Here is a 20,713-nt window from a genome sequence, read left to right as displayed (position 1 = left end):
TATAAAGTTGTATAGTAAAGAGAAAAGAAGAGAGAGAGAAAAAGGGCGAGAAAACGCTAAAATGTGATTAAGTAGTTGCTCCCTACTGACATCGGAAGCATATCCGTTATGTAGTACGTTGGAAATTGGTGGTGCCTTCCATTTATACACACTAAACCGCAACTTTTGCAGAGGAGGTGTGAAATTTTCAATGACATTCAAAGCCTAATAGACATGACCGAATAAAGAAAGAGCCTTCTGCAACGTGGCATGGCAGTAAGTATGAAATTCTTGCTTGAATATGTGGTTTTAATGGTGATGCAGCTTGTTGCACAAGAACTGTTGCATTTCTACTACCAACGCGAGATGATCTTCGCTGCTCATGGAGTAGTAGCGGTTTAAATTGAAGTGTAAAAGTATTTCTGATCTCGAAAAAGACATGAAATATGCCATAGAAGCGATCAAGGGGATACCTAGCATCCAAAGAGGGGGATCTTGCTTTCCTCCAATTTATCAAGCAGGCTGAATTGGCACCTCTGTTGTCATTGTCTCACACTAAAAAATGTTGATACACTGACAGTAATCAAGATGGCGTGCCAACTTTTGCTGGTAAAGACGTTTAGCCATTGTTGTGATCCTTTATTCTGTCATCATGATACCTTATCATTTTATAAACGTTATTCAATCTCAATAATCAGGCACTCTTTTTTTTTCAGCTGCGGTATGTATCAATGCATGCTTTTGTTGGGAAGCAACTCTCTACAGACTCTGATATATCTTTGAGGCTGCAGCAGTGGTAAGATTTTTGCAGTCTATATCAACACCAAGAAGGGAAAATTACTTTATTGGGCGTCTTCTCCGAGAACATCTCTGTTCCAATGAATAAATAGGTTCTTTACAGCTCGCTGACATGCCATCAGTGTTGCTCACAAGTATTCTATATGTCTGGCAAACTGAGATTACGAATTTCCCCAAAGAGATAAATAAGAAGAAGGCCGAAACTGCTCAACTACGATCCTTTTAGTTCATCAGACATTGCACATGTAGAGAAAGTTGACAACGCCACCTTTAAGGGGATACTTTGGTCTATTAATGATTTCTATTTACGGCCTGAATTTTATTGTGGCCCCCACTCGCGCACCATTTAAAAAAGTATGAGCAGATGCCATTGGGGTGCTTTCGGAATAGGGGTGAAAAGTACCTATTGATTGGCAATGCTGATCATACACTAAATTAACATTGATTAAAAAGCCATGTATTACCATTTATATACCGTCATCTTTGTAGAAATATAGCTCACTATACTATTCTACACTCTCCTTTCATATCAAATATGATCAAGCCATTCCATTCTCTTGAAACCTGTAAAAAAAAAAAAAAAAAAAAAAAAAAAAAAAAAAAAAAAAAAGATGGTAATGTATTCTTTTATTTCAATTTTGACAACCTGTGCAATTCGACATGATTACTTCATTTATTTTGAGATCTAGAGTTGTCACTTGATAAAAGTGTTTCGACGTTAAATGGTAAACGATTATACAGTACATATGTTGGATGCCATTTAACAAATGAATTAAAATTGAGAGCCATACGCCACGATGTTACCCAAACTTAATGAAATCGCAGCCGTTTCCCGCCTCAGACTATGGCGTATGATGCTGTAATTGATACACGGAATCCGGGGCTTCAACAGCATTCCTATTATGAACCGTGGCTTGGCCTTGGCAAAAAAAAAAAAAAAAAAAAAAAAAAAAAAAAAAGAAATCTATAATAGACATGTTCCCTTATATGGAGTTCCTTTTCTTTCCTTCATCTTCAACTTCTGCTTCTCGTTAGTATCTTTTCGTTTGGGTATATGACACAAGTAAACTATGTAACAGTTCCTGTTTCAAAGGAGAACAAGGCCGAGACATTTACAGTCAACGCAAGATATCGCATCATTCGTAAAGTGGGATCTGGCGCATATGGCTCGGTGTGTTCTGCGTTTGATCTGCAACACCAGCAATACTGTGCCATCAAGAAAGTATACAGAGTCTTTGACAAGAAGCTGTTGACCAAACGATGCCTCCGTGAGATGAAATTGCTACGTCTATTCAACAACCATCCTCGAATCATTCAACTGTTCAACATGGACATGCTGGAGGGCTCTGAAGAAATCTACCTGATCTTTGGTTGCATGGATGCCAGCTTGCACGATGTGATCCATTCAAAGCAGCCCTTGGATATTGTGCATTCTCAATGGTTTCTGTTTCAATTACTCTCTGGTTTAAAGTATATACACAGCGCCAATGTGATTCACCGGGATTTGAAGCCAGGTAAAACAAAAGCTGGATCTCCATTTCAAAACACATTAACTGATCTATTCAACGTAGCCAACATTCTGGTCAATAAGGATTGCGACCTTCGTATTTGCGACTTTGGTATGGCCCGAAGCTTTGATCAAGCAGACACTACATCTTGTTTGACGGAATATGTCACGACTAGATGGTATCGTTCTCCTGAAATTATGGTGAGCAGCCAAAATTACAGCAAAGCAAGTATGTGTGTAACAGAAGTGTAGTTACCCAGAATTATTTTTAACTCGTATTACAGTCGATATCTGGTCTGTTGGTTGCATTTTTGGCGAAATTCTAGGTAGAAAAGTTCTATTTCAAGGCAGGGATCATGTAGATCAATTGCACAAGATTCTTGGCATCATGGGCCTGCCCAAAGACATTTCGTTTTGGGATCTCACGGAAAATGTATCCGCACACCTGCAAACAATTTGTACTGCAGATGGATTACCGCTCCCTACAGAACCTGTCAACTTTGCAACACTATTTCCCACAGCACCGCCTGAAGCCATTGACGTGTTGAAGGATCTGCTGAATCTGAATCCAACAAAGCGACTGACCGTGGAAGAAGCCCTGAGATGTGCATTTATCCAGCCGTTTTCTGATCCCATCGAAGAGTCCTTAATGCCACCTGCAACACAGCCATATCAATACAGTTTTGAGAATTGCAATGACGAAGCTGATTTAAAACATATGGTGATACATGAAATTGAATCCTTTAAACACCAGCAAGAAGAATTAGAGCTGGACATGGAAAAAAGGCAAAAAGCAATGCATTTCTCTGCTTCGGAGATCTCGCCCGTGCCAAGACGGTACCATACCATGGCCGGAGACGCCGAATCCTTTTGTACAACACCTACTCAAAAGCTAGATCATCTTCCTTCTGCTACAATGAGCTTATTCGAACAACATACGCCCTATGTCACATCGACTGCCGCTACTGACTCCAACATGGATACGGTCGTGTACACACAGGATCCGCTGGTGGGCGAGCCTGAGGAATTGAGCGAAGATGACAACTATTCTTACCTATGTGAACTCATAAAGACTACACCTGGTGTTTGTGTAGAGGATCCCGACCGTCAAATCAGAGAACCACCTCATGGAACCGCCCGCCAAACATTAGAGCGCGCTCTCAGTGGATCTTGGAAGTAGCATGCGAAGTCTCTCACTGATGATGCACTTGTATATAGTATATTTTATATAGGATTTTAATATACCTTGTCTTTTTATGCCATTCAGCTGATTCATGTGTTTGTTTCGATAAGCCAGTTTTTTTTTTTTTTTTCTCTGATGGAGTACGTTGGTTTAGACATTGCATTTGCAATTGCACATTGGGATCAAATTGTTGTGAATTTCACTTGACACGCGAGAACTCTGCGTAACTGATTTCCTGTTCTTTATATTATCAGACTGCCCCTGCGATGCTCCATGTCTGTATTAGCACGGCCAAGTCATACTGAGCAGACGGCATGCTTGCATGGCCTCCTACAACTTGCAAGTATGCGAAATCTGGATGCATTTGAACAGCAGTTTCTTGTGCTACACGCCGTTTTAGACCGCCAGAATAACTTTAAATGATTGCTCTCATCTAGGAGTTACTTTCTGACACTTTTGCTCAACTTTTTGGGGATCAAAAAAACATGACCAAAAAATCGGCCAAAAAGCATGAGGTGCCCCTCATGGCTTTCGTCCAAAATCAAACGATCGCACTTTTTGCCTTGATAATGAAGACTTTTATTATGGTATATCCTGAATCAAAATGTTTCTATCGATCCAACGTAACTCCTGAAATCATCTTTGTGGGACTTTGATATGTAAAATTTCGACTTTTTGACCAGAAACCTCTTTTCATATTTTCGTAAATTACTCAATAAGTTTATTCAGAACATCTATCCTACTTGGTACCATTGGGTGCGCCTTGAAAAGCACTGCAAAAATGCATTAGAAAGTATGGGGCGATCATCACAATTTACATAGAATCTGGCGAAATAGGTCGAAACGAATCCAAAAAGTTTGAAAATCAACAAATCAAGACAGAATGTTAAGCGGAAAATAAATTAAATTTGGTTTGGCGAACTCTATGCTATGCGTGTCCTGGACGTAAATGATGCTCTTGATGAGAGCCCATAAAAAGGGCATTGCGAGTAAAAAATAAAAATAAAAAAAAAAAGTACATGATATAGCTTATTCAAAGTGCTTGTTGTTGCCTCTATTGCGTTTTTCCGCATTCAAAAGATTTAATCCTTGCACCATGCTCAACCAATGTCAAGCCATCCTATTCAAGATTCCAAATGCTGCAACAAACCAAACAATTATTTATCGATACGCACGACATTTCAGACATGAATTCGGTAATTTCAATATACAAAAACCACTGTCGCAACCCTTTGAGCTAGCATTCTGCGCTCTCTCAAAAGTGAGAATCATACGAATGCTTACATAAACCACTCTTGAAAATGGCTGATTAATTAAATTTCTTTCCTCAGGAACCAGATGTTTGAGCCTTGCTGTTGCTTTACGAATAATGAATCGCCATATTTCCAGAACTGTGTTCATTAAACGACATGCTCTGAGGCTTGCTGTCTCATAAACAAATTCGGGATGCTAATGGCCAAACCAATAGTGTATAGTGCAAGGCACGCCATTGACATGTAACTTTTCGCGATCAGCATTGCTCTTATACTTGGTAAGCTTGCTTGCATTCTTTCAAGAGGTAGACAGATTTGCAAAGAGTTGTATCTTTATAATTTCCAGTCAATGTATCTGCTCCAATTTTGCGAAGAAAAAAAAACATCTACCATGCAGTTGTGATGAGATTGCTATAGAATTGGATGAACAGCAGTATACAGCTGTCAATCAACCGCCATTCTGTATTACAAATTGGCTTCTGAAACGACATTTTAAACGGTGTGACACTTGCTGTATGGGTGGACTTCATGTGTCGCTTGAGTCGCAGGCAATGATAGGCACTTTTCTTTTTACAAGTGAGAAAGGAGAAAGCAAAGCATGGTTGTGGCGATGTGAAATAAATGTAAAGCCACTAAATAGATGGAAAGACCAGAGCTGTTTTGCTGCCACGCGAGATCCGACCATTCAAAACTTGCATTGATTGTCCAACATTGCTCTATGCATATCAGCACCATTGAGTAACATGACGCAATGATAAACAAAGGGGATTTTCGCACGTTTCCGTTTGTTTGGGCTCTGATTTTATCCGATGCTCTTAATTCATCCGCGTTTGAAATTAGAATCATCATGACACCAACATGAAGAGGGATTTTTAGCTTGCAAAAGAGTGCTTTAATTGCTCAGTAATTTATCAACATTGATTATATACATTGTAGCCATCAAATTAGAGCCATCAAATCAGAGCCCACAAATACGCGTAAAGAGAGAGAGACAGAGAGAGAGAGAGAGAGAGAGAGAGAGATTCCAGATTCTATGTTTCGCATGAATGCTAAAAAAGCATTTCATGACGAATATGATGAAAAGTGGTTTTAAACCATTGCGTAGCATTAATAATTTGGGCAAGCTATAAATACGTCAAAATCAATTTCTTTCCATGCTCTTTTCTTCTTGGACAACAACTCTTCAACAGAATTTTTTTCTACAACTAAAGAATGTCTTACCGTGCTCCTTCTCCTCCCTCAACGGGATATAGTATCATTGATATTCGTGGTCCTCTCTATGGCGGCAAGCATGATGCTCAAGATGTTACTACTGCCGTTAGACCTCCTTCGCCTCAAGCTTCCGATAACTCCGAGGATGCTTTCAATGGCTCTGATTTGGTCAACACCATTCTGGATTCCTTGGATAAGCCTACGAACCACAAGTCTATTCCTACCTACATCTTGTATGATAAGAAGGGTTTGCAGTTGTTTGATCAGATTACTCAGTTGGACGACGAGTACTATTTGACTGGCGCTGAACTGGACATTTTGATCCGTAGATCGGAAGAAATGGTAGACCGTCTCCAAGATGGCAGTGTCATCTTTGAATTGGGTGCTGGGTGAGTTCATATACAGCATGGTTGTCTATAGCACGACTGACTCTTTTACTTTGTGTTTTTAGTGCACTTCGTAAGACTCAAGTTATTTTGAGGGCCATTGAGAAAAAGAAGGTCCATGTGACATACTATGCGTTAGATCTTGATCAACACGAGCTAGACAAATCACTGGCTTCGCTGGGTGAATTCCAGTATGTCCAACTGCACGGTCTTTTGGGCACCTATGATCAGGGTATTCCATGGGTCAGCAAACACTTTACCAACAGCAACATCCAAAAGAACTTTTTGTGGATGGGTAGCTCTATTGGCAACCAAAATCGTCTTGAATCTGCCATGTTTCTCCGCAAGCTTCAGCGAATGTGTATGGAACCTGGGGATCTGTTTGTGATTGGATTCGATAAGAGAAATGACCCTGAGAAGGTCGAGCTTGCCTACGATGACTCTCATGGTGTTACGCGCGAATTTATTCTGAACGGCCTTGATCACGTCAGCCGTATTATGGGGAAAGAAAACTTTATGAGTCGACGTGATTTCGACTATCATTCAATCTATCAAGAAAAGCAAGGTCGCCATCTCTCGCATTACCGCGCCCTAAAGGATATCGTGATTTCCTACAAGACGCCTCAAAAGGAGTATTCTATCAAGATACAGAAAGACGAGCTGATACATGTTGAACACTCTTACAAGTACTCTTTGGATGAAATCGAGAGCATCTTGACGGCCGCTGATCTCAACATGGTGAATTACTGGACGGACTCCAAGCAGCAATATCGTCTGGTGTTGGCCGAGAATCGTCCCTTTATGTTTGAAAGAAACATGAAACGCATCCATGCACTCCTGTTTCCACCCAAGGAGGTCTTTGATCAAGAACCAATCAGCTGCTATCACTGTAACGAAGGCCAGTTTGACTTGACGAGAACAATTGAAAGCGATGAATCCGCTACGTTCGACTACGCATTGAACAAGACGTGGCCTATCGAAACGCTTCCCTCGTTGCATGAGTGGCAAGAACTCTGGAAATCATGGGATGTGGTAACACAACAGATGCTAAACCATCGCACGATGCTCTTTGAACGCCCCATCGCTTTGCGCCACCCCTTCATCTTTTACCTTGGACACATTCCTGCTTTCTTGGATATCCAGCTCTCCCGTCATGCTGTAGACAAGGATCTTGGTCCCACAGATCTTACTGAGCCTGCCGTTTATGCTGAGATATTTGAACGCGGTATTGACCCTGATTTGGACGATCCTACTGTCTGCAATCCACACTCTCATGTTCCTGACAATGACCAAGAATGGCCCTCAATTGCCTCCATTTTGGCATATCAAAAGCGAATCCGTGAACGCTTGCAACGTCTCTTGGTCTACTGGGAATCTGAAGCGTTCAAAACGCAATCTTCCAACTGGATCGACTCAAGACAGCGTCAAGCGCGTATTGTCTGGATGTGTTTTGAGCATGAGGCCATGCACCTTGAGACTCTTTTGTATATGCTGATTCAAAGCCCCAACATCTTGCCTCCCAAGGGTATTGCCCTGCCTTCTTGGAAGCTTTTCATGCGCTCCAATGCCTTGCCCCCGTTGACTCCTCTATCTGAATCCCCTCTGATGAAATTGCCTGGCGGTACCATCTCCTTGGGTCATGACGATCATGAATCGCTCGATCACAAAAGCAAGGAACACGAATTTGGTTGGGATAATGAGAGCCCTGAGCGTCAGGTGTCGATTGCTCCGTTGAACATACAAACAAGACCTGTTACCAATGGCGAATACTTTCAATTCCTTCAAGACACGCAAGCTGATTTCATCCCTGCCTCCTGGTTGAAGCAGGATGGTCAGGTTTTTGTCAAAACTGTCTTTGGCCCTTGTCCTCTTGCCTATGCTCAACATTGGCCGGTGCAAACCTCTTACAAGCAAGCAGACCTCTATGCCCAACATAAAGGGGGTCGCCTTCCCTCTGAAGCTGAGATGATTCATTTCCGTGATGCTGCTACTACTGAAAAATGGGCCAACATTGGTTTTGAAAACTGGTCTCCTACTGATGTCAGTAACGAGAGGGTGCATTCTTTGGGTGATGTATGGGAGTGGACAAGCACAGTTTGGGACAAGCACGAAGGCTTTGAAGCGTCTCAAATATATCCAGGCTATTCAGCTGACTTTTTTGATGGCAAACATCATGTTGTCTTGGGTGGCAGTTGGGCTACACATCCTCGTATTGCTGAACGTAGATCATTTAGAAATTGGTATCAAGCTGGGTATCCTTACGTCTTTAGTGGCTTCAGACTTTGCTACTGAGTAAAATGACGTTGTATCATTATCATTTGAATAAAATCAAGGGAGTTGACACCCGTGAATTTACTATATATATACATATTTGTGAATATCGATTTGTGGTATAACATTAGACTTTCACGTCTATCTCTCTGTTGGGCTGATTTGAGTATAAATACTTCACATGATGTCGAGCTCTTGATTGCAAGTTTTCACACATCCATTCTTTCCTATTATCTGCAAGCTGCGCAGTCGATGTTTGCTCAGTTATACGCATTTGGGATATTTAGAACGCTTTTTCGTGATTGCTCTCTTTCTCTCGTGTACTTGGATGTAAAAGAGATGTGGAAATAGCCTGTATACCCATTTCAAATGCCACATCTTAAAGTAAAGGATGCAGGGATTTGGCGCATAAAGAAGCCCGTTAATCACGCCAAGAAACGCTTCGTTGATGTTCCATATTTTTTGCACATTGTCGACAAGGATTTATCAGAAAAAAAAAACATTCATTCGAGTGCATTTTGCAAATGGATCTTTACCCCTGGATCCATCAAGGTCTTATGGCGATCAGGCATTTGATAGTTGAAATACATCATTCATATTTACGTCTATAATTGGTCATGTCTAAACAACTAGAAATCGACCTGTCTAAAATGATAAGCTATCATAGCAGGCGAAAGCAAATTCACACAAATTGGTAATCATCATGAAAAAGGACATGCAACAAACCATATGATCTTTTAGTGCATCATTCTGTTTACGACTTGTTTGTGGAACGCTGATGATTGCAATCTATGCATGCTTTACACATCATGCTATCAAGTATAATTAAGCCTATGACACTGATGCTCTATACTATTTGTATCAAATATGGGCATAGGTCAATACGAGTGTGCGTCTGTTTCAAAAGAAAAAAAAAAAAAAAAGAAAAAAAAAAAGTATCCATGCTAGCAACAGATTTCATCATGTATGAAGCAAATATATGTACGTACAAGCATACATATGATATCAAGGTGGAATCATTGCTATATCCAGCAACACACACCAAGCGAGAATACATATACACGCATACAGAAGCATTTTATATATTTTAAAAAGTAGGCTTGGATGATGGATGGTACATCTATGCTCTTTGTACATGTCACATGCTCATAAGATGTTACACTCTTGGGTTCTCCAAAATGTGCACGTACCTCCTTCTTTTTTGTATCATAATTGCAGACTTAATTTGTACAAATGTTGTTCACACTATTGGTTCATCGTGGAGATGTGTCTACTGTTACGTCTGGAACACCAGAGTAAGATCTTATTACTGCTTGTTTTTAAATTACTATATTCTGATCCGCCGTTTCGCTAAAGAGATATGGTGATTAAAAAAACGTTTAATGTTATAGTTTAATAAATGTGCATCCTAATAGACTGTATTCTATGCATGATTATGATGGCGTAGCGGTGCCTGATTGCAGAAAAATCAGATTGTATGTGTGTGCTGTTCAAGTGGATCTACTTGTGGATATGTTTGCTTCCAGTGGCCACAATTGGCTAAATCACATTCGAATCGAGCGTCATCATCAAATGTGCTGTAACGATGATACTATCAGCACTAGTAACAGAACAGGTAGAAGCACCAGAGGGATCGCAGTAGATGGTGTACCTGTTTACATACAAGGTTGAAGCTCAGCGGGCAAAATCTGGTCAAGCCAAGGTTACATCTCTCTCTCTTTCTCTTTCTCTCTCTCTCTCTCTCTCTCTCTCTCTCTCTCACTCTTACATTTTTTTATATTTGCTTGTTCTTCTGGTTCTTATCTGCCTCCTTTTTCTTTTTCTCTTTCCTCTTTTTCTCATTTTTACTCTAATTTACATTTTATACCCTTTCCACTTTCATCTTACATCAGAGACAAACAAACAAACGACTACCACATCAAGATGCCACCCAAAGACAACAACAGCAACAACAACAACAACAAGGAGAAAACTCAGCAACAACAGCAACCAGCGTCAGAGGAGCAGCCAGCTACAGATGGAATCAAGAGCAAGAAGCCTGCTGGAGCACCAAAGCGACAAAAGATCGTCAAGGCCTGCAAAGATTGCCGACGAAGAAAGGTTGGTATCTGTTGTGTGTGTGTGTGCACCTCTTTCCCAGCGTGGATGGATGATAGTAATATACAAACATACATTACAGGTCAAATGTGACGGTGCAATGCCCTGTGGTACATGTCGAAGATCATCGATAGACTGTATATTTGAATCAACATCACCAAAGAGAGGAGCAACAAAGCATTATATTGAATCATTGGAGAATCGAATTCATGTGATTGAAAGAGCGCTAAATTCGTTGGGTGGTCCTACAATGCAAATAGTAGAAGAGGCTGTGCGTAGGCAACAGTTGGTGGATGAAAGTGGAGTACAAGAGGGACAACAAGGTAAATTCAAATGTCATACACACGCAACAAGACCTATTTTTAACAACAAAAGGTGTAGCAGCCATCTTGCCTGAAGATCGATTCATCCTGAACGATTTGGGCAGTCCTGGCTACATGACAGACATCCAATCTTCCATGATGTACAGCCATATCCACGATTCCCAATCTTCCAATTCATCGCCATCGCCAAAGAGCATCCACAATCTATCGACATCCAGAGAGGACATTGAGATTGAGCAGTACCTGAGCCAGATTCAGCCCTATTTTCCTCTCTTTGTGCCAAATTACCTGAATCGCCAGTACCATCAGCATGAACTACCCAGAATACTCATTTATGCGATATGCGCACTTGGATCACACTTTCAGCAAAATGGCGAAGAAGAGAACTACTATCAAAAGGCCATGATGTTGCTGGATGAGTCGATTGGCAGACCGACCATTGCCATTGTTCAGACATTGCTGCTGCTGATCAAGTACATTGAATGCAAAAACAATGCATTTTACTTTGAAAAGATCAAAAGCCTCATGCTCAGAACCATCGAAATGTGCAAGATACTAAAGTTGCATCAACAACTTGTGATCAATAACAATAGTCCCGATCCTGATGCTGAGACCAAAAGAAGAGCTTTTTGTATGGTATTCTACTATAACACCCTTATATGGTAAATCAAAACACACTGCTGGAAAAGGCAATTTCTGACTGAACCTCTTTCTCCCTAGTGTGGAGCAAGGCATTGAATCCACCTTTAGCATCACTTCGCTGGATGCTCTGTTACCGTCTATGGAAGAATCGAGTTCTATTGAATGCCTGAGATACATGACATCCTTCTCGTTCACACTGTTGCAAATTCATCAGCACATCCATCGTGTAACATCGCGACAGAATCTGCAAAATGATAGACGCAGCGAAAACCAAATCACCGAAGAAAACATGGCGCTGCTCCATCTCCAAGTCATGATTGAGAATGATCTGATCCACCTACCAGCTCACCTGAACTACAACAATACAGGCAAACTGCAGCAGTATCCATTTCCAGCAGCTGAAGAGGAAAACAACTGTATTAATGTATCACCCATGACGAGACTTCTCCACATGTTGTATCACTTGAACGTGATACTATTACACTTACATTATTTCATGTATCCATTGCCACAGGGTGCAAATATCGAGACAACACATTACCCACACAGACAGATGTGTATTTCAAGTGCCTCCATCATGACGAGACTAGTCGAAGGCCTATTATTAGACCAGAAGCAATCATTCAGATATGCCCCTGGCGGCTTACAATTCGTAATTCACTGCATTACATCTGCACGAACAGTCCTTCATACCGAAACTCTGCTGGCAAAGGATGCCAACACCAGCAAGGTTTACTTTGACGAATACCAGCGATGTGCTCAGCTTGTGCAGCAGTTTTCGTCCATCTCGCCATCCAACGATCTACGCTTGCTGGACTTTGATAATGCCTCATCCACATCACCTTCGCCTATACTGACGTCGTCGTCCTTCAACTCATCGCCCACAGGCCTGTTTCCTAGCACAAGTGCCGCTGACACACCGATGGCGACAAAGCAGCGCAGAAACACCATTTCTGATCGACCCTATCCGCAAAGAAACCCTTCTTATCCAATCGTAGTACCTCAATCCTTACTGCAGTCTTCAAGCACTGATGTGAATCAGTTTTCTATACATCACCAGCCATTACACAATATTCATGCAACACCACTTCATATTCATCAGTCGCCCATGCATGCTGCCACTGTGCCTCCCATGACGGGCAGAACATTGAGGGGCTCCACACAGTCATGTCAAGACTTGCGGTCCATGAACAGACTACACAAGACCATGGCTAGCAGTACCTCACCGCAACAACAGCATTTCAACGCCTCGTTTACGCAGCATCGTAAGCCAGTGTCATCCATCATCTCTTCCAGCACTGCGAGTACAGCACCAAGCCCTTATCGTCATTTCGGTGCTGGAAACAACAATGGAAGCGTTGTTAGTAATACCAGCAGTCGAAATGTATCGCCTAGCTTACCGTATGGCAAACCTAATTATCACCACGGTGCTACAAACGATGCACTGATTCCAATTGTCCCACCTCATCCCTCCCAATCAGCAGGATTCCCTAGACAACAGCAGCAGCAATCACAGTCGCAATCACAGCCAGGAAAGATTAGACGGATCAAGAAGAGTGTATCGCACCATGGATTATCAAACACATATCAACGCCAACAGCAACAAATGCAGCAGCAGCAGCAGCAGCAGCAGCAGCAGCAATATCAGTTATATCAGCAGCAGCAACAGCAACAGCAATATCAATTCCAACAACAATTTAGCCAGCTATTCTATACCCCATCTCCACAACCACAGTTATCCCAACATCACCAACAACAACAACAGCAGCAGCAGCAGCAGCTCCATCGTCCATACCAACCTAGCTACGATGATGGCATGAAGCTTGCTTCTGATGTTGTTGTCGATGATTTCTCCATGAATGTTGATTTGAATTTTCTTAATGCCTACCCTTTAACCACCAATGATGACCATCTAGGATCAAGATCTGAGGGTCATCAACTATTATAAATATATAAGTTTTTTTTTTTTTTTTTTTTTTTTTTTTTTTTTTTTTTTTTATTATTATTATTATTGATTGATATTCGATTACATAATCAACATTTATAAACTGTTTGGTGGTTGATATCGACGATATTGGATGGGTGGTCTATTGCGAGTCTTTAGAATGGACACTAAATCATCCAACACTTTACCCTTTTCACCCGTTTGTTTAGGCTGTGTGCTATTCTTTGAGTCTGTTTGTTGCTGCTGAGCGTCTGTGGATGCAGTAGACTTTTTAGCGTTAGGTGATGATGTTGAGGAAGATGGGGATGGCGATGATGCTGGTAAGGAAGCATAGTCTAATTTAATTGATTTTCGCCCTTGATTGCTGTTTTCTTCTTCTAATTGTGCAATTCTTCGCTTCAACTGTTCGTTTTCGTTTTCCAGTTGCTCCATACGTGCTGGCCAGTCAGCCATTCGATTTACTTTAGCCTCTAATTCTTTGACATAAAGCTCCTTTCTTTGTCTAAAAGCTCTTTGAGCTGCTCTATTTTGTTCTGCTCTTCTCGTTTCTATTACAGTCTTTCTTGTGGGAGACGGTGAGCGTGAGCGACTGTTGGATTGCCTAGCCGTGTCAGCGTGTTTAGCAGATGATGAAGATGGACTGGAGCTCGACATTTTTTTTTTCCTTGTGGTTGAGTTGACAAATCAGAGCAAAAAGGGAGAAAAGGGAAGGAGAAAAGAGAGAGAGAGAAAAAAGCTAATTTGTATACAAAAACGCCTTTTTTTTCAATTCTCACGAGAAAATTACGTAATAGGTTTTTTTTTTTATTATAATCTGCGCAGAGAGAGTGAGAGAGAGAGAGACAGAGAGAGAGTTGATGAGAGAGATCTTTCTGTGCTTGATTGTGAATCAGGAGTCGATTGTTACAGAAACAACTTACGTAAGTTGTGAGCATGTAACAATCATGATGAACCGTTTCTTTTACCTGTACCACTGATTTCCCATGAGATAGATCTCCATGGAGATTGCAATGGCTTTTTGGTGAGTTTGGATGCGTCCGATGTTTGGAAGGATCTCAATCTGGATTTAAAGTGATATCAACAGCCACCATCCATCAGCAACTGTAAATAGTCAGGGCAGCAGATCGATTGGCATCAAAGCCTCTTTATATCAAATAGGCCGTATGTCTGTACGCAATTTTTACAAGATCTGATAAATCTCTCGGCGCTGAATAGGCGAATAGGGCGATTAGCATGGCGTCTGCATACATTCACTAAAATGAGTAAAGAAGATGGCACATCCGCTCTGGAGTCTTTGCAAAACCAACATGTCTAGTACATGGATCGATTACTAGCTTTCATAGGAAGATTTGTTAGAAGAAAAAAACCTTGTATCTGAAATTGGATTGAGGATCAACTTAAACCATATTACATAGACTTGCCATTTTTTTTTTTTACAAATCCAGCTATGCAAACCCTGTTTGACAGCAATCACCATAATACATATGCAATGCTATATCGATACCGACGTGCTTTGATACGCACAAAGCCAAAATATATCCACAATTCACAATTAAATGTTCAAAGTCTCACTGAACCAGCGTCATGATCAGTGGCAGATTTGCATCAATGTCAAACCTCTTTAAAAGCACGTGTGTGTGTTACTCCACTGAGGTTTAAATGAATCAACAACTACAAATTTGCTTTACAACATTTCAGAAGCTTCTCTTTCGCTTTATCTTTCAATACCCACATGGAATCTGCAGACCAAGCTATACATTCGCTGTTCTCGGGCACTGCTTCAGAGTTGCATTTACTCACAGGTAAGCTTTGGTGAAGACAATGTTTGCGAAACCTTTTATAACAGTGATCTTATTTCTGGAAAAAAAAACACAGCTGTCGAGCTTATAAACAACACTTCAACAAACATCGATACAAATAATGTGGAATCTATTGAACTAGCAAAGCAAGCTTTAAAGTTTCTAAGGACTAAAGCAGCCAAAGTACAGTGAATCAAATGTATGAGGGAAAAAGCAATGCTAACAACAAGCTATGCTTAGGGCGACGTTGAAGCTAAAATCAAACTTAGCACAATCTTGGATCGACGAGATCTACATATCATCAAAAGAGATACAGAAGAAGCTACCTTATGGGCCCGCAGTGTGTTTGATCGAAGATTATCGTCATCCTTGGCGCCATGTGTATCAGAATTGATTGCTTTGACAGAACAGAAGGGTGATAAAACTCTCGTTGAGCGCCTTATTCAACGAACCGATCAAATTCAAGCACAACAAGAGGATCCACAGCTCAAGAAGAAAAAGAAACTGACGCGGTCAATGTGCTATTTGGTTGGCATCCTGTATATTGACGGCACTGGTGTTGACCAAGACGTTCCTCGTGGCATCAGCTATCTTACAAAAGCTTCTGAAATTGGCCATCAAGGTGCCGGAATAGAGTTGGCAAAAATATTGAGCGATCCCTACAAGTATCCCAAGCAATATGACATTCAAAAGAGCTTGGAAATTTACGAAGCAGTTGCTGAACGAAAAAGTGGCACAGATGCCCGGGCGCTCACTGATCTGGCTCGTGTGTATTATGAAGGAAGTGAAACCATCCCTCGCAACATTGAAAAAGCGTACAAATATGCACGACGCATTGCAGAGAGTATTGGTGAACAGTATTGTCAGTTTATCGTGGGTGATGTTCTTTTGCACCCACCAAAAAACTCGGACATGAAGCAAGACGTACAGCAGGCTGTATTTTGGTTGAATCAGTCTGGTGCACAAGGCTTCCCTTTAGCGATTGAAACACTATCAAAAATGTATTTCGAAGGCAAAGTGAAAGGGATCAAAAAGGACTATGAACAAGCACGTCAATGGTGTTTAATGGGTGACGATATATGGCCATCAGGTTTAGGGTATTGTCAAACATGCTTGGGTGATATGTATCGTCAAGGATTAGGTGTGCCAAAAGATTTGGTAAAGTCATTTGAATACTATCAGAAGGCGGCTAGTCAACAAGATGCACCACAAAACTATGCACGGTACATGCTGGGAGAAATGTTAGTTCTGCTATGGATACTATCATCGCCTGTCTATTAACGTGGTATTAAATAGGTTTTTTAAAGGGGATGGATGGGATCACAATTATGCACTTGCTGCTGATTATTATAAAATGGCCGCCAAGGAAAATTATGAACCTGCAGTGAAGCGTTTGGCAGAGCTTGATGCTATTAAAGAGGAAAACAAGAGATCCATTGAGAAAGCAGCTGCGAAAAGAGGGCCCTGGAAGATCTGGTCCATGTTTGGAAGCAAAAAAAAGACTGTGGTCTAACGGCAAAAACTATCCTAACTTTTATATTGCAAAATAATTTGATATCTTTATACCTTGTAGAATATTTAAAATCATTGAAAAATTAAGAACTAATCGTTTCGTCTCATACCACACTTTACCGCATAACTGATAATCCCATGCACACAAATCATTGAATAAATCAAGCACGTTTTTTTGAATCATCATGCTCTGTTCTTAGTAGGTCATAGTCTTATTATTGTTCAATTTGCAGCTGCTCATGGAACTTCGCCATGATAATAGCAATAATCATACAAATTGTATACAGGTATAAGCGACAGAAAGTAAAATTGAACGGCAAAGGAACTTTTACAGTGCTACTGTATCGGTATTGGCATACTCATGAATACTTGAAAATAAGCCAAAATTGGCTTCGCAAAATTTCAAACCCCGAATTCGGAGTTATGGTCGATTTGGGACCCCGCTCTTGCCCTCTAAACGATGGTGCAATTGAAATTTGCGTAGGTAGCATGGTTGTTGAGAAAAGGGAGATTTTAGAAAATAGTTTATTTTGAATAGATGCTGCTAATAAAAGCTTATAAATTACTATATGAATGCGGGATGTATGTGCAGTGAAAGTTGTAGAGGGTAGGTTTTTTGATGAGGACATGTTTGATGTGGGGTTATTGAAGAGGATGTCGATGAGTAATGACGGAAAATGTTCCAGATGACCGATTTTCAAACGGCCATACCTCTGTATTTTATCAAGTGAATGAGAGCTTCAAACTTAATAGCTTCTGTTTCTTTTTCAATCTTCTATACGATGGTATGGTTATTATAGATAAATAAAATAAAAAATTGAATATCCCCTGCTTGTAGCTCATAAAATATATGATTTTCAGCAAATTTATGAAGGGAACATACATTTGATACTTGAAAATTATATATTATAATGGATCTAACGTAGAGCTATTGAATGGTTCTTGTTTTGTACAAATCCAGTGAGTATTTGTCGAGATACGGTCAAAAAAGAGTATCATGCAAAACCATGGACTTTTCTTCAAAATCTGCCTGTGATGGCAAGCAAAAAAATCTGGTGACCTTTTTTTGGTCAGGACAAGATTGTCAATATTTCATAATAGAGTCATGTCAGAGCTTCAAGCAATAGCTCATTCGATAGGAAATTTTTTGGTCTACAATGTTTAGTAATGCTTAACAAAATGTTTTGATGACAGATACTGATTGATCTTTTGATAACGGTCAAAAAATCGCAAAAACAATCGCATCAAATATCAGGTGAACAATGTACACCAGAGACTTGATGTAAATACCATTGTATTCTCCTTTGAATTCTCTACAAGTTTCATATAAGTTTGAAGGGGCGGTTACTATCAAGAAACGCGTAATTTTAAGGCTGATAGATTTTGGAATCCCATGGATCATCATTCAGAATAGCCGATATTACATGCATATTAATCTCCGCAAACTCGTAGGAACTAGGCGCAAATATGATACGTATGTACGTCTTTGCAGAGCTTCATGGTATTTTCTTGCATAATATCGATTGTTTTTAACCTATTGGAAGTTTTTATAATAGAATTTAAATATGCAATTATTCCGCCTTTTTGTAAAATGCGCAACAAACGCTTGACCTTTCGCAAACAGGTTAGAAACTACATTTCTCAACATCTAATCCATCAATCTACTTCGCCTAATCAACTGTAATTAACAGGTTCTTATATGAAACTCATTACTCAAAATTAGCTAAAATGTAAGACACACCGTCAAACTTCTGCCACTCCACAACGAAGCAAGCAATCGCCAAGCGGTTCTAAATACAACGTTTTGAAACACGTCGCCTCATTAGTTCTCTAATTGCTCAACTCTCTGTTCAAAGCTTCGTAATAACACTGTATAATATTCCACATAAATCCTCTCTTTAATGTGGCACCTGTTGTGCCAGAAGGGCCACAACTGTCTATAGAAATTAAGGTATTCCTGGTGGGTAGATATGTCTGTGTTGTGCAACATCATGGACAAGCTATGATAATTGAAGTGCATCTCAGCTATCTAAATACTGAGGTTCACCAGATGTGGTAAGCGTTGTACAAGATAAATTTCTACTTTGGCATTCAGAACTTAGTATAAATAGAATAACTCTTGTCTTCATCAATAAATCTTTAGTTTTTGTGTCTGATCTTATTATTCAAATAAGTCTTTTCTTGTTTTTATAATATCAAACATTTTTTATAAGCTACAAATAATAATCATTTTGTTCTTTGTGCTTAACATTGTGGTTGTTTGGCAAAGGTTTTAAGCCATAATGTGCATCTCACCACGAAGAGCGGACAGCGTTTCCATGCCTTAGGCTGATACTAGAGATTTCATAATGTACAATACAGAGCATCTGGGTCATCAGACAGAAGTGTAACTTACTCTTCTGGTAACGCAACCCACTACGCCGTCGTCTTTGGTTGAATTTTGTGCAAATCTAGCCATTTCCAAGTACGAATAACTCATGCCACAAAGCGCTTTAAGCGCTTGGAATAGAACCACACGCCTCCTCTTGGCTACGTTTTACTTCCTAATGCTTTATCTCAATTTTTTTTTGGGACGTTGCAAACTCATGAATATCATCGTTTTTCCATGAGTATTAGCAAGGGAAAACTCTTGAAAATCAAACGATCGCATTTTTCACGTCAAAAGTGAAGACTTTTCCTATGATAGGTATTAGATCAAATTGATCGTAAAAATTAAATGCAACATTGGAAACTCTTTCTATGAGACTTTCATATGCTAAATTTTGACATATTCTCAGAAAACCTGTTTTCATATTTCTTGAAATTGCTCATTATTTTCGGTCTGAAAGCTAAAAGCAATCAGCACCATTCGATGCTGCTTCTTTAATCCTCTAGAGATGTATTAGAAAGTTGGGTTTGACAACGACAGTTTTCATAGTCAAATGTAGCAAAAACGTTTAAAGGGTGTGAGATCAAGTCAGGTTTGAACACGAAGATACCACTGCACAATGTCAAATTAAATTGCCGCAATTATGGCTGCTACGGTACAAGACTGAGACTAACTCTACTGGTCGTGACGTCGAATAGGGTGCCCTCTCATTTTTCCATGCCCTCGTTTTTTTACCCTTTTGCAAAACGCGTTTTAGTATCAAACCATGGTGGTTTTGGACATCGTTTAATTAATAATAACACTCTAGCATCCGATAACTCTGTCTTGTACTGTTGGAAGAACTTGATACTGCTTCTTTGAAGTAGAATATATTAGGTATCATTCAATAACGAGCACTGAAAGGCGTAAAATTAACACTAATTGAGTTTGTTTATTAGGTTTTAGTATTTTTTGCTTGCTTGAGTGAGTGCTGCTGCCATTAATTCTCTGCCATCTCTGCTGCCTGCTTCTTCGGTCTTTGTCTGGTCTCTGGTGTTGTTCGTTCCTTGGTTCTTCCATGGTGCTGGTGTTGCTGCCGCTGCTGCTGCTAATCCGGTCTTTCCTAGTCTACTCTATTTGTTGTAGTATGCTTGTTCTCTGGTCTATTTCTGGTGATTACCTGTACTTTTCTGGTCTATCTCTGGTGGTGATAAGCAGTAAGTAACTGCTTTGGTCTTTGTCTGTTCTTTGCTGATAACGTTCGTTCTATAGTTTTTCTATGGTGCTGGTATTGCTACTGCTGCTGCTGCTGCTAATCTGGTCTTTCCTGGTCTGCTGTATTTGGTGCATGCTCCTCGTTCTTTGGTCTGTCTCCGGTGATTTCGTGTCCTCTTCTGGTTTATCTGTGGCTGTGGTAAGTGGTATCTTCTTTCTTCTGGTCGCAATGATATAAAACTTC

At 40.3% G+C, this 20,713-nt stretch overlaps 5 protein-coding genes across 5 annotated transcripts; 4 read left to right on the top strand and 1 right to left on the bottom strand.

Annotated features, from left to right (window-relative positions):
* Positions 1–1,831: 1,831 nt before the first annotated feature.
* Positions 1,832–3,464, top strand: ATC70_003647 (uncharacterized protein; the record flags this gene model as incomplete). Its single annotated transcript, XM_064823002.1, has 3 exons — positions 1,832–2,291; positions 2,349–2,513; positions 2,569–3,464. 3 exons carry the CDS (start codon positions 1,832–1,834, stop codon positions 3,462–3,464), a joined length of 1,521 nt encoding a protein of 506 aa, XP_064679602.1.
* Positions 3,465–5,932: 2,468 nt separating this feature from the next.
* TPO5_2 (polyamine transporter tpo5) lies at positions 5,933–8,610 on the top strand (the record flags this gene model as incomplete). The annotated part of the gene is made up of 2 exons (XM_064823001.1): positions 5,933–6,321; positions 6,384–8,610. 2 exons carry the CDS (start codon positions 5,933–5,935, stop codon positions 8,608–8,610), a joined length of 2,616 nt encoding a protein of 871 aa, XP_064679601.1.
* Positions 8,611–10,512: 1,902 nt separating this feature from the next.
* On the top strand, positions 10,513–13,599 carry ATC70_003645 (uncharacterized protein; the record flags this gene model as incomplete). The annotated part of the gene is made up of 4 exons (XM_064823000.1): positions 10,513–10,689; positions 10,769–11,009; positions 11,071–11,671; positions 11,730–13,599. 4 exons carry the CDS (start codon positions 10,513–10,515, stop codon positions 13,597–13,599), a joined length of 2,889 nt encoding a protein of 962 aa, XP_064679600.1.
* Positions 13,600–13,692: 93 nt separating this feature from the next.
* Positions 13,693–14,250, bottom strand: ATC70_003644 (uncharacterized protein; the record flags this gene model as incomplete). The annotated part of the gene is made up of 1 exon (XM_064822999.1): positions 13,693–14,250. The coding sequence occupies one exon, from the start codon at positions 14,248–14,250 to the stop codon at positions 13,693–13,695; it is 558 nt and encodes a 185-aa protein (XP_064679599.1).
* Positions 14,251–15,328: 1,078 nt separating this feature from the next.
* On the top strand, positions 15,329–16,908 carry CHC1 (Clathrin heavy chain; the record flags this gene model as incomplete). Its single annotated transcript, XM_064822998.1, has 4 exons — positions 15,329–15,398; positions 15,472–15,578; positions 15,636–16,636; positions 16,692–16,908. The coding sequence occupies 4 exons, from the start codon at positions 15,329–15,331 to the stop codon at positions 16,906–16,908; spliced, it is 1,395 nt and encodes a 464-aa protein (XP_064679598.1).
* Positions 16,909–20,713: the final 3,805 nt, after the last annotated feature.

The sequence above is a fragment of the Mucor velutinosus genome (genome assembly GCF_035048745.1).
Source record: "Mucor velutinosus strain NIH1002 chromosome Unknown tig00000165, whole genome shotgun sequence".
Classification (NCBI taxonomy): domain Eukaryota; kingdom Fungi; phylum Mucoromycota; class Mucoromycetes; order Mucorales; family Mucoraceae; genus Mucor; species Mucor velutinosus.
The sequence above is the reverse complement of the archived record's forward strand: the minus strand, read 5'-3'. Positions and strand labels throughout refer to the sequence as shown.